General features: G+C 28.4%; 2 protein-coding genes across 2 annotated transcripts in view; both read left to right on the forward strand.

Annotated features, from left to right (window-relative positions):
* LOC111620553 (EARP-interacting protein homolog) overlaps window positions 1-7,257 on the forward strand; it is a 28,708-nt gene extending 21,451 nt beyond the window's left edge. Inside the window, exon 5 of the mRNA XM_023362485.1 lies at window positions 6,521-7,257. Within this exon, the coding sequence (XP_023218253.1) occupies window positions 6,521-6,689 (169 nt within the window). The 3' untranslated portion in view covers window positions 6,690-7,257. The remainder of the gene's footprint in view (window positions 1-6,520) is intronic.
* A 669-nt stretch (window positions 7,258-7,926) lies between these two features.
* LOC111620564 (acid sphingomyelinase-like phosphodiesterase 3b) overlaps window positions 7,927-14,216 on the forward strand; it is a 129,773-nt gene continuing 123,483 nt past the window's right edge. Inside the window, exon 1 of the mRNA XM_023362509.1 lies at window positions 7,927-8,151. Coding sequence (XP_023218277.1) covers window positions 8,061-8,151 — 91 coding nt within the window. The 5' untranslated portion in view covers window positions 7,927-8,060. The remainder of the gene's footprint in view (window positions 8,152-14,216) is intronic.

Consider the following 14,216-nt stretch of genomic DNA (forward strand, 5'->3'; position numbering starts at 1 on the left):
AAGGAGTGAATGTGATATCGAAACAAAGATCTAAAGTTTTAGATGAAGTTGAAAAACTGTTGCTAATATGGATCAATGAAAAGCAACTTGCTGGAGACAGTGTTAGTGAAGCTATAATTTGTGAAAAGACTAAAAATTTATATAATGACTTGTTGACCCAGACACCCAGTACAAGTTCAGACAGGCAAGACTTTAAAGCGAGCCGAGGGTGGTAAAATAGGTTTCGTCGACGAACTGGCATTCACAGTGTCATAAGACACGGGGAGGCTTCAAGTTCAGATGAAAAAGCAGCAAAAGCATTTGTAGATGAATTCGCAGAGTTTGTAAAAAGTGAAGGATACGTCTGGAATCAAGTGCTTAATTGCGATGAAACTGGTCTTTTTGGAAAAGAATGCCTAGATGAACGTACATAACCCAAGAAGAGAAAGCACTTTCCAGGCACAAGCCCATGAGTCACTCTTTTATTTTGCGCTAATGCAAGTGGTGACCTCAAAATCAAGCCACTTTTAGTCTACATTGCTGAAAATCCCCGTGCCTTTAAGAGCAAAAATGTGATAAAGTTCAAACTGCCTGTACAATGGAAGGCAAATAGTAAGGCATGGGTAACTCGGACTTTATTCATGGATTGGCTCACAGAAGTGTTTGCTCCTACTGTTAAAAATTATCTTCAGGAAATGGATCTTCCTCTTAGATGTCTTCTCTTAATGGATAATGCTCCAGCACATCTACCAAATTCGGAGGACGACTTGGATAGTGAACATGACATCATCAAGGTCAAATTCCTTCCACCCAACACAACTCCAGTACTGCAACCAATGGATCAGCAAGTGATTTACAATTTTAAAAAGCTGTATACCAAGGCACTGTTTACCATGTGTTTTCAGGTTACCAATGATGCCTACTTAACTCTTAGAGCTTTTTGGAAGGAGCATTTTAACATCTTGCATTGTATCAACCTTATTGACAAAGCCTGGAGTGAGGTCTCTCATCGCACTTTGCAATCGGCCTGGAGGAAACTTTGGCCAACTTGTGTCCCACAGCGAAACTTTCAGGAATTTGAAGAAGAGAGCTCTCCTGATGTAGTGCATGAAATCGTGTCCATTGGCAAGAGTTTGAGAGTAGAGGTAGATGATGCAGACATGGAGGAGTTGCTGAAAGACCATCAAAATGAACTAACGACAGAAGAGCTGGTTGCCATGCAGAAAGAACAGATGAAAGTCTTACAAGAAGAGCATTCGTCAGAGGAAGAGGCTAGGGAAGAAATCACCAGTGCTGAGATCAAGGAAATTTGCAGAAAATGGAATGATGTGCAGGAATTTATCGAGAATCACCATCCTAACAAAGTTGTGGCTAATAGGGTCATTAATTTAATGAACGACACTGTGCTAGCGCATTTTAGAAAAATTTTGATTAAGAGAGTAAGACGATCAACTTTAGACCACTTTCTTGTTCCTTATCAAGAGAGACCTCGACTCGAAGAAACTCCCGATGCAGTGCTACCCGATATTTTTATGGAGGGGGATTTCTCTTCCAAGCATTAAGCTGCATAGAAACAAAGGTACAGTGCTACTTTATTAAATAAAGTTTACATATTTGTTGCTGTAATGATAGATACTATGTTTCCTTATATTTTCATCAAAGAAAACCCATTTTACAAATAAAATTACAAAAATACTGACGGCTAGAACGGATTAATTGTATTTGCATTAATTTCTATGGAAAAAATTGCTTCGGTTAATGAACAGACTCGTGGAACGGATTACGTTCGCTAACTGGGATTCCACTGTATTTTTTATGAAAGTGGTGATAGCACCAGATGATGTTTTTACCGTATTTGCATTTTATTGTGGAGGCAGTAGTCTCAAAAGAAAGGTTGTCTCTGTACTTGTGAAATTGTGGACTGTCAACTGGAGTGAACGACAGATGAAAAAATGGAAGCAAAGTATTTGTTAAACGTTGCAATTTTATATTTTGTTTATACTTTTAAGTGTAAAATAATTGAAAGAAAAGATGTTAAATAGTTATATTATTAAACATTTTTTCTTTCAGTTAATTCTTATATAATTATATTATTTGGAAAATATGGAAGATTGGTTGGAAAGAGGTTATTCAAACATATGGAAGACATTAAAAAAGATGATGATGACAGCCAGGGTTGTTTTAACACTTCTGAGGCCCTCAACCCAATTTCTTTAGAGACATTATACAGATATAGAACAAAAATATTAGTAATGAGCAGTGAAGTGAGACCTCTGGTCATAGCTGGATATCCTCATGTTAATATGGGTCTGATGACAGCATTTATTAAAATATGTTTATAAAAGGATATATACAGGGGGTGCTAAAGTAGGTATACATCATTATTATGGGAAAAACATACAGGGAGAAAATAGGAAGAAAAACATTTATTTTTATGTACAAATTAAATCACAAAAATCACAAATAAGGAATACGAACTAATAAAAGATAATAAAAATAATAATAATGAGAATCTGAGAAATACATCTGTATTTCTCAGTTCTTATTATTTTTATTTTTATCATCAACTGTATACCTATTTTTGCACTCACCTGTAGATCTCAATTGGAGAATGTCATGTCAAAGTGATTTTTCAGTAACATAAAAGTACTGTACATTGATGGAGATCATAGAAAAAATGCTAATTTAAGAAGGATTGTGGACTTTTAATTAAATAATATAAAATTAGAAAAAATGAATCTAGAATCATGATTATTGCTATTAAAAACTTTTTAAAATATTGACAGTTTATTATAATCTAAACCAATAGTTCTCAAAGTATGATCCATGGATCACTAGTGGTCTGTGAGTGTGCACCCAATAGTTCTCAGACTGACCTTGTCATTTTTTCAAAATGCAATTTTATGCTTTTATTATGAGGAAAGAACATTTTCACATATTGCATCTCTTATATTAGACAAAATATTACAACACATTATGGCGATACCTAAAGTGATGATAACAGGATAAGAAGTGGATGGGGCCTAGGTGATTTATGGTCCATTCATGACACAAAGAGAATGTCACTACATGTAAGTTGTATAATACTTGGTACTATGTTTATTTTGTAGTTAAACACATGCTATTTACCTACCTAAGAGGATATTTCTCTATGGTCAATATATTAATTTTTTCATAAGTAAAACATGGACTATTTGATGAGCAGAGTGAAGGTGTAAAGCTGATTAACAGTGAAGTCATTGCATTACAATGAAATATGTTGGCATACTTGAGCCATGCCATGCAATTGCTAGTGAGCACTTCATTTTTACTTTTTGTCGCTTTGCTTTATTCATTTCAATTAATATATTTTTTAGTAATATACTGTAACGTACATGTACAGTACAATAATACCCCGAACTTACGCGATAGGTGGGACCGAGTGATAACCGCATAACTCGTATTCGTGTAAGTCGGGGTGTAATTTCGCAATTTGTGTAAAATCCAAGTCGGATGTATGTAAGCTAATACAGTGGTACCTCAGGTTACGAACGCCCCAGCATACGAAATTTTCAGGATACGACATGAAATTCGAACATATTTTTGCTCCACGATACGAACAAAAACTCACCATACGACGTTACATTAGTTCGCATTTTTCATTTGTTTTTCTTACTACAGTTATTTTTTTAATGTATTACTTGGCTTTAATTTGAGTATGTTTTTCGCGTTGGAACGAATTATTTGGTTTTACATGTAATCGTATGGGAAAAGATGATCCACTTTACGACATTTTTATGATACGATCTCAGTTTCGGAACGGATTAATTTCGTATCCTGACGTACCACTGTAAATGTTCTCGTTAATCTTATCTCATTTTTTGATTTGTTCACGGTTACATAAAATCACAACATAGTCTCTCTCAAGTCTCTGTAGATATAACAAACACAGAAATAAATAACACAAAATAAATTGTAGCTATGTGTCGATTCCACGCGAAAAGTCCGAACATGTAAACTGAACAATAGTGTGGGGGAGTGAGTAATCAAGAGTTGCATGGCGCTCAAACAAAAGACGAATCGACGAGATTTGAAAATCATGTAACTCCGGGTTCGTGTAAGTCGAGGTATTACTGTACAATAAAACCTGCTAATGTGACCACTTGTGTAAGATGACCACTTGAGCTGGTTCCTTCAGTGGTCACATTAGCAGGTTTCACTTAAATGCTAATGAATACAATGTTTTTCATAAATAGAAGCTATATGTAAAATGCATAGTTGATTCATTATTAAAAATAACTTCCATCTATTCAAAAATGGAAACAAAAGAAATAGTCTATATAGGAAAAGACATAAACAGGCTACAATTAAAATAACTTGTGTTACATATTATTACTTAAAAAATTTAACTGTACTATTTTAAAGTACACTAAACATTTCTATATTTTAAATAATGATGATAATATGATTATTATTTTTATTATTATTTTATTATTATTAGTGATGTTCTCCTCAGTTTAAGTAGTTCAATGATCAAATAACTTTGAGAATTATTGATCTATACAATAAAAAAATAATCCTGATATTGAATTGATCAAGTCTCAAAAACTTGGATCTTATTTTGCCACTTTTAAGTTAAATTAGTTTTAAAATATTTTTTTTTACATTTTGAAAGTGGTTTGTTTTTATATAAATATTTACTGGTGAAATTTTTAAAGAAACTTAATTAAAGCATTAATTGAATCAAATGAATCATTAATTAAAAATAATTATAGTTATAATTATTATAATTTTGAAACAAATACAATTTTATTAAAACTCTATTACTTTCAATAGAATTATTTTCTTTATTTTAAATACAGTAGAACCTCGATTATCCGGACTAATTGGGGATGAAGGTAGTCCGGATAAGGAAAAATCCGGATAATCGAAACAGATACTTTGTCTTTTAATGATAATACAACACGTTTTCTTTTCGATGACATATCGGTAATATTAAAAGTAAATACTGTATTTAAATCGTGATCAAATTTTCAAGAAACAAACGTTCGTATTGAATTTGGACTACTACTGACCAACGCTAACAGACTACCTATTATTTAAAAGGCCCTCTAATGGCGCAAGAAGACGGATTTTATAAAATAAAAAGCAGTCGAAACTGCATTTTTATGAATAAAAATTTGACAAACTATTTATCGTTTTATGACGACTAAAATTTTTTCGTCGCGTTCGCGGCTTTTAAGTAATGCGTAAACCTTCGAGGCGCGAGGCCCTTCGGACTGCGAGGCATAGGCGGTGGCCCACGTCGTCCATGCCTTACGCCGCCCTTGGTCATAGAAATGATGTAATTTGAATATAAATTATTTATAAATACGTATGTCAAGTTATATTTTTATTACGACGCAAAATATATTTAAGAGTTTACGGCCACTGTGCCGGGTGAGACATTGTTGAAACAAAAAAAAAGTTATGCATTCCATCACGTACATAAACAGTGTCGTAATTCGCCAAATGCAAATCAGCAAATTCGTAAAATTTTTTGTTTATTTTGAACAATCCGGATAATCGAAAATCCGGATAATGGAGGTCCGGATAATGGAGGTTCTACTGTAATAAAAACAGAATAAATAAATTAATACAATTTTTTAATATTTAGATTTAATGTTTATGATGAATTTCAAATTCTATCAATAAAATATAAATTAGAAAATTGAATTTAGACAAAATTAAAATCAAAAATAGAATTTGAGAGAGAAATTTACATTAATTTTAAATTACTAAAAGAATTTAAAATACTTGTTTAGATTGAAAGTTAGGGCTTGTTTTGTTCATTGGTTATAAATTAATTTGTTGGTTTTAACAGTATACTTTTACATTAAACACTTATAAGAATAACAGGATGTAAATAAAATATGTCAAGGAAAGTTGAGTATAAAAAAAATGGTTTATGTAGAAAGGATAAAAAAAAATGCATTAAATTATGTCAATAGCTAATTATCTATACTGGTTTTCCTAAACAATTACATCATATCTATATAGCCTTAAGTGTTTTATAAGGAAAAATGGCAATAAAATCAAACATATTTCTTTCATTATCTTATAAAAGTTTTGCAATTAATTCTATATGAATAATAAATTTTATTTTCTGGGATTTCTTTTAATGTAGCTTATTACTTACACTATACACAGCAGAGCCTGAAAATCAGTTAATCTTGTTTTTCAGCTATATTTGTGAATAACTGAGTGTAGAATGGGGCATTTTTATTTGACAAAATTGGCAAAAAAATGTGTTTTTGTATGTTGAATAAGACAACAATTTAGTCTTTAGAATGGTTAACTGACTTTCAGCCATTTTATATATTTGCTTATGTTAATTTAACATATTACATAATACATTGTAAATGAAGTGAATATTATTACTACTAGTTATGCAGAAATATTACAAAATATAGGTTACACAGTTTATTTTATATATATATTTATATAGCAATAAGTGCTCATTTCATTTATCTGTTAAATATCATAATTGAATAATAATAAAAAAATTTTCTTTGCTTTATAGGAAAGTGTTTCAGGATGGTGTCATTGCTACTTATGAAGAGCACGAAGATAGTGTTTATTCCACAGAATGGTCCAGTGCAGATCCCTGGTTGTTTGCTTCGTTGAGTTATGACGGTCGATTAGTTATCAACAAGGTTCCTCGTGCAGAAAAATATAGAATTTTACTATAGCATGGAAATAAACAGTACCCTTGGCAATATGTGTAATTATTTAATGAGCTTTAAGTGCGCAAAGCAATTAATGTAGCATGGAAATAATAGACATGAAGCTAATTATTTACTATGTATAGGTATAAGTATCAAATGGTTAATTTATGTAAATTTTTTACTTGTCTTATGTATTTACAACACGGACAAAAAATCAATTTAAAATTAAATCTTTCCTTATATGAACATATGTAAATTATATACATATATCACAGGGTGGTCCAAAAGTCAGTTAACTGTGTGAATTGCTCAGACAAGCTATCAAAGAATTATAAGTATTTATAATTTGCTATGTCAAAACATTGTAATTTGTATATTGAACAAAAATGTCGTACTTTTTAGCCATTTCTGCAAAATTTGTAAATAATAAAATCTTCAAACAAGGCAGTAATTTAGTCTTTACAATTGTTAGCTGACTTTTGAGATGAGAGAGGACCCAAAAGTCAGTTAACCATTTATAAAGGAAAGGTTGAACTTTTAATTTGATTATTTATGTACAGTACAAGGAAAGATCTTGAAATTAATTTTTTTTAAAAGTGAAATTAATGATTTTATTATCAAAAGAAACATTTTATTGGAGATTTAATTAAGTTTTCCAAGCTGTAATTTTGAAAGTTAAATAAAACAAATTTGTTATTTATGATTAATTTAACAAAGTTTTCTGGTTCAAGAATATTGCCTATAAAAAGTTCTGTTTATTTAAAAATATCAAATTTAATTGTTATTACTATTATTACTGAATTATTATTTTTAATTTTAATTTTTCAATCGTTTTCCTTGTTATGTCAGTAAAATATTAATGAGGTTTTTTTTTTTAAATTTCTGATCTCTTATGAAACGTACCAGTAAACAGTTGCGTCAAGCAGTAAAGCATGAAATAAATTAAGCGAATTAAAAAAAAAATTAAAAAACAAATGATTAAAATTTCATAAGATTATTTTAAAGTTTTTATTACAAAAATAAATTACGTACATAAGAATTAAAATGAAATAATTTTGAATTATTTCCATGGTAACTATAAGAACATGAATTGTATTTTTGTTTTTGATGATTCGTCGTTTCCGTGTAATTATTTTATGTATATTTATAAATACGAATAAAATTATTATATGAAATTTAGAACGTGAAATTACACGAATGAATAAATTAAAAAGAATGTTATTTCATAAATTCTGCACGCTCCATAAAAAAAAATATTTACATTAGATAGAGGGCGCTAGTTTATGACGTCATTGGTTTACTTCGTCTGATCAGTTTGGTTTTTAGACTTTTTAAATTAAGGAAGGGTTAATGTGAAGTTAGCAAGCGAAAAAAATTAATAAAAAAAAGTCAGTTATGTCATTAAAGCAGCAGTTTTGTGCATTGTCATTGCTTTTCTTGAAATCCGTTTTGATTTGGAGTTATCCTACCGAAGATGGGAATGTTGGTAAGTTAGTCTGATTTTCGTAAATGGATTATCATTAAAGCAGTTCGTGATGGAGTTTCTTAGTTAATTTATCATAATTAAATGAACACATGCCTCGTTAATTGAATTCGGGTGTTTTAATTAAAATGATGCTTGTTTGGTGAGTTTGGAAATGTTGCCATGGTAACCGTATGGACGTTTTGTATTTCAAAGTTTGGTATTTTCGAGAATGCAACAATTAATGTGAAAGAAATGTGAAAATAAGTCTAATTCGTTAAAATAGAACAAGATAGAAACAAAAATGGTATTTAAATTTGTTTCATTTAGTCCTGAATCTGTCACAATGAGTTCAATATATAATTAATTCTGTTCCAGATAGAAAGTTAATACGTAAGATAACATCTGTGTTTAATTGATTAATCGACAATTTTTATCGTTATAGAATCAAATACTAATTATATGATTTAAGCATAATGGCAAGGATGAGCTAGCCATTGTGGTTAGTCAGCTGAATTAATCAATGCACTTTAAGCAACGAATGAAGTTTAAATAACGCTAGCATTTTTGATTCAGTTAATGGGCCATTTTCAAGTGTGGACAGAGATGTCATTTTCAACTTTGTGTGTGAAGGTAGCCCATTAACCTGGTCAAAAACATTAGCATTCTTTAAACTTAATCAGCTGCTGAAAGTGCATTGATTAATTCATTTATAATGATTTAATTATGTACATTGTAGGCTTCATATTACTGAAAGATAAAGAGGGGGAGAAGATGGGGGATTTTTCCTAAGGCTTAGGGAAAACTTTGGACCTGTAGCAGTTTCTACCACTATAAATTAATGTTAATTTTACTAACAAAAAATAAAATCTTTAAGACTGCTTTTTAATTAATAAAGAAACACTTAATATATTCCACTCATTCAAAACAATTGCAGAAGGGGCTACTCTATCCCTGGACTGTGTACAAGCTTTCAATAGTCCTGATAATGTAAGAAAATTATATGATAAACATATGTTAAATTTCATTTTAGCTGATTTGGTTAAATGAAAAAATTGTTCTATAAAACTTGCATCTTACAGTTTAATTAAGTTCCAAGTTAAAGGACTTTTTAAAAGCCATATTCAGATTACTCGTGTAGAAATATTCAAATACATTATATTTCCTTTGTCAAATAAAATTAGAAAAATTAGACAAGAATAGTCATTTGGAACAGTGAGGTAACTGGTTAGAAATTTTAAACGGGATTGTATTTTAAAATATTAGAATAAAATTATATAAAAATTTTTAAAAAATGAGGACAAATCTATAACACATCAGTAAACATTTATAGAAAAATAACTATCATTTAAAAATTGGTGATAAAGCAAAATATTAATGAATCTGAATGTATTCAAATATTCTATATTAAGAATAAGGAAAAAATATCTAATACTTTATCAGATTGTCATTAATTTGGCAATAAAATTGATAAAGCATTTAAACTGTCCTAAAAAGGGAGCTTTGTTATTACTACTGTTAAAAATGAATTAAAATATTAATTGTTAAATGTAGCCTTGTGAGGGTTTGTCTGTGTGAATGAGTGAAAATTCAAATATTTGGGAACAAAACATAACAGCTGCTTAAAGATTTTTGTTCATGTCATAACTATTATAAACCATTTGAGTTTTGTTTTGTTTTTTTATTTTGCAAGATGATGAACACAAGTGGTAAATTTAAAAAAAGCCAACTGCAGGGCATTTATTAGTATGAATTTAAGAATTATCACTATAGACCGAATAGTTTTGCACTACTTTCTTTTGAACATTCATTAATAATAATAATAATTTAAAAAAAAGGTTAAGAAATCTCATATATATGACAAGATTAACATAAATCTGTTTTGAAATCCATTTCAAATTAATGCAAAGTTTGAAATGTCATTGTTTAAATTAACATTTATGATTTCTTCTGTAAGTTTTATTGTTATATTCATCTGATTATTAATTTACTTAGCAAGAATTATTTTTTTATTAACATTAATTTATTATGAAATGATTGTTATTGCAATATATTAAATAATTACTATTATAATAAATGCATAGGTTAGAATTGTTAAAGCAAAAATAATTTAAATCAATTGCATTATAATAAATATGCATACATTAGAATATTATTAAGTTAAGCTTTAAATGCAAGAATTAATATAATTTTAAATACAATGCATATAAAACTAGACTTTTATATATATAAAAGTTGATTTAACTATCATAAATATGTCAAAGTAAATCTATTTTTAAATAAAATTTTTTTAGTACCATAACGTAACATACTAATAAATTGTAGTTTATAATAATTTTTTAAATATAAGGATTTAACAATTGAAGTAAAAGAAATGATTTCCAGACTGAAAATTCATAACATTTTATTTAGTTATAAAATTTCAGTAGGATTTATTATTATCCATAAGATTTTCAGCATAGTAACTACATTATTTATAAAAAAAAATCTTAAAATCTAATGAAGATGAAAATAATTTAAAATTTCAGGGAAATTTATACGAAATTTGTATTTAAACATTTTTATAATCTGTTCAAGTATATTATACACTGTCATTTGAATATTCTTTATAATTTATTAATAATTAAATGATTAATGCCTATATCTATACAACATCAATCATCAGTCATTGTGTGCATTCACACATGCATATTAGTTGTTCTTATAATTATTCTTTACAAAAAGCAATTTTTAATAATTTGATTAACATTTAATAGTTGATTGTTATATACTGAAATCAATAGTCAAAATATATATATTTTTATTTTAAAAAATTCTGAATCATAACTTAGTATTTTATTTAATCTAAAATATCAACTATTAGATCTGTTTAAATAAATTTTAGGTTTAAGTAAATAGAAAATATTTAATCTAAGCTTTAATTAGATAAGGACAAAAGCACTTATCAAAAATGAAAATTTTTATGCTTAATTAAGAAATGATGTTAACTGAACTCCATAATGCTTTTTCAGCTTTTGCTTTATATTGCAAAACTCATTGCAAGATGGGTGCGATGTTTGCTCACAGTGAAAAAAAACTGTTTCTTGTGACATTTTGGAATGTTTTTGTTGTAATCCAAAGGACTTTGTGCCAATTTATAACTAGTTGATACAGTCTATTGTTATATCCCAGAAACCGAAGAACAGGCTAAATAACCCTGTTAGAAAAAAAATAGAAGCCAATAAAAAATAATAGGAAGTTCTATTGGTGCTCTCTATTGGTTTCTACTAGAAAGTCAAACCAATAGAAACCAATAAAAATATCTATTGGTATTGTAAGATTAAATATGAATGTACTAGTACTATTTAATGGTTGGTTTTCATAATATAAATCTTAACTAAATAAAATTTTATATATCTATTATTTATTTTTAATTAAATCTTCAATAAAATAATAATAGTTTAAATTATTCTAAATTGTAAGCATAAAAATATATACAGTAGCCTTGATTTAACAGACTAATTGGTGGAAGAGGTGTCTGCTACTGCTGAAAATCTGCTAAATTCAATTTTTTTTTAATAATATTAATAGTGAACTTATTATGTATAGGATGAATTAAAATTTTATCATAATGTATAAGTAGGAATAAAATATAACATACATTAACTACTCTATACATTGACTCATCTTTTATCATATTCTATATAAGAATATTTTTTCCATCAGGACAGAAATTTTCATCCATTTAACTGAGGGTCTTCTGTATTTGCAAATTAAAAATTTAAGCTTGTCTAAAAATTTAGTTTTGTAATGCATTTTAAAATTATAGATTAGGCTAATATTTCAAATGAGTGTCATATGAAAATTCTAAAATTTTATTATATTTCTTCTTCTTAATGTACTAAGAATCAAATATCATTTAATATCAAAGATTCATTTTATTACTGTATATGTGTTGATTTTCCTGTCTTGCTGTATTAATGGGAAAACTATAACTAGTTAAATTTTTCATAAATGGTGACATTTTAAAAAGTTTTAAATTTATTTTTTTTTATTTAAATTATAATACTAATAAAAGCATGGACAACATTGATTCCATATTCATAAAGATTGATATACAGTATACCTAATAAATTTGGGGATTATCAAGTCAAGCAAAAAAGTGATCAAACCAATTACTTAAAGATAGTTATATGTAATATTTATCTGAAATTAATGTATTACTTCATTATCAAGTTATAGACTTTGCTGTACCTCTCAGACTGTCTATACATAACCAATATGTGTAGTGTTATATATGATAGACAACATGAGTTAAATTTTGTCATTAAGCAAATAAAAGAATATGTATAAATATCAGTGAAATAACAGTATTTTAATATTCTTTTAAAAAATATTTCTTCAAAACATTGATTTTTTAAAAGAATATAAAGAAAACTGCATTATTGATATAATACATATCTATTACTTACAGTATTTTAATCCTTGTACAATTTGTTTGAAATTACTGTATATCTTTTGAATTAAATGTGTGTTCTTTCAGAATATATTAGACTTTATTTAAAACTCTAATAAATCCATTAAAATATAGGTAGAATTTTAAATATTGTACTCAAATGTCATTTATCTGATTTTGTATGTACAGATGCTTATTTAAGAATTATGTTGTCATCGTTGGAATATGTCAATGAAATATTTTACCCTTTATTAATAAAGTAGTCAATTTAACATCTAACTTTTTATTATATAATTTCAAATTCATAAATTTTGGAATATATGTATGTAAGTAGTTACCTAATATTTTTTTTCTAATGCTGTATTTGTGTACACTTTTTTAATAGAATTTTATAACTGGATTGTAATTTATATTTTGTGGAACTTTTATTTAATAATTTTTCTATTTTTACTTTCCTGGGTATTATGTATACATAAGGGAAAGTATTGGATTGTAAAATTTAACCCTCAGTGTTGTTTGCAAATCTCCACATTTTGACATTCCTGAACCAAAGAAGTAAAAAATGTGTTCATAACTAGTTCATTTAATATTAGAACAGGGTAAAGATTAAGAAACAAAATTTAGCATGGTAGCTTGTGTGTAAGGAGCATTGATGCTATTAAATTTTGGTGGTTAAAGGTGAAGGGGATGGAGAGAAAGGGATATTGTGTGTCATATCTGAAGAGGGGTTGGACATGATGATGATCGTTATAAGTGTTTACAATTTTTTATGAAACTCGTCACTACTCTCAAAATTAAGCTTTTTGCAAATCTATAATAATTAAAAGTATAAAAAATTTTTGCAACAAAATTTCATAACAGACGGCACCATACACAATTTTATTATAATTTAAAATATACTGTAAAAGTTATTTTTTAACAGCTGGGAAAGTTTTGCAATTTGTTGCTGTATTTTTGCTTTGGTAGTGTGTATCAGCAAGAAATTTGTGTTGGAATGTTGTTACCGAGCGTGTGATAATGAGTTTTCCTCTATAATCATTGTCCTTTTAAAATAGTTTTTGTTGATTGACTTGATCTTGTTGCAATAATGATCTTTCTGTTAGAGTCAAGTACAGTATAGCTGTGAAATGTAAGCTATTAAACTATTATTAGGCTGAAATTTGAAAAAAATTTTGACTTATAAATTTCCAGCCATCTGTCTCTCCGTCCTTAATCTTGAGAACGGAATTAGATAGATGAACGTTGAGACCAGGTATGGAAAGCTTAGGGACAGGAGGCCCTGATTAACTATAGTCGACCCCCTATAACACGGGTTTCTATAGTTCGGATTCCTATATGACGGCGAAAAAATTGCGACAATATCCGTACAAACATGGTAAAAAACTCCTATAATTCGGTAAAACATCATCGGGCAGCCAAACTACTTTCCGCTGTCCAGTGCCACGCTACAGAGAGTTTAGGCGGGTAAATTGAGTTTACTATCGTCTGTACAGTATTACATATAAATTAGGTACTGTATATATAATTATATATTAACTTAATTTAAAGTAACTTTATTATAATTATATATATACTTTCTGGCGTCCAGCGCCACGCTACGGAGAGTTTAGGCGAGTAAGTTGAGTTTACTAGCGTCTGTACAGTACTGTAATTT

Source organism: Centruroides sculpturatus, unplaced genomic scaffold (genome assembly GCF_000671375.1).
Source record: "Centruroides sculpturatus isolate CEXI.00-Female unplaced genomic scaffold, Cexi_2.0 scaffold76, whole genome shotgun sequence".
Lineage (NCBI taxonomy): Eukaryota > Metazoa > Arthropoda > Arachnida > Scorpiones > Buthidae > Centruroides > Centruroides sculpturatus.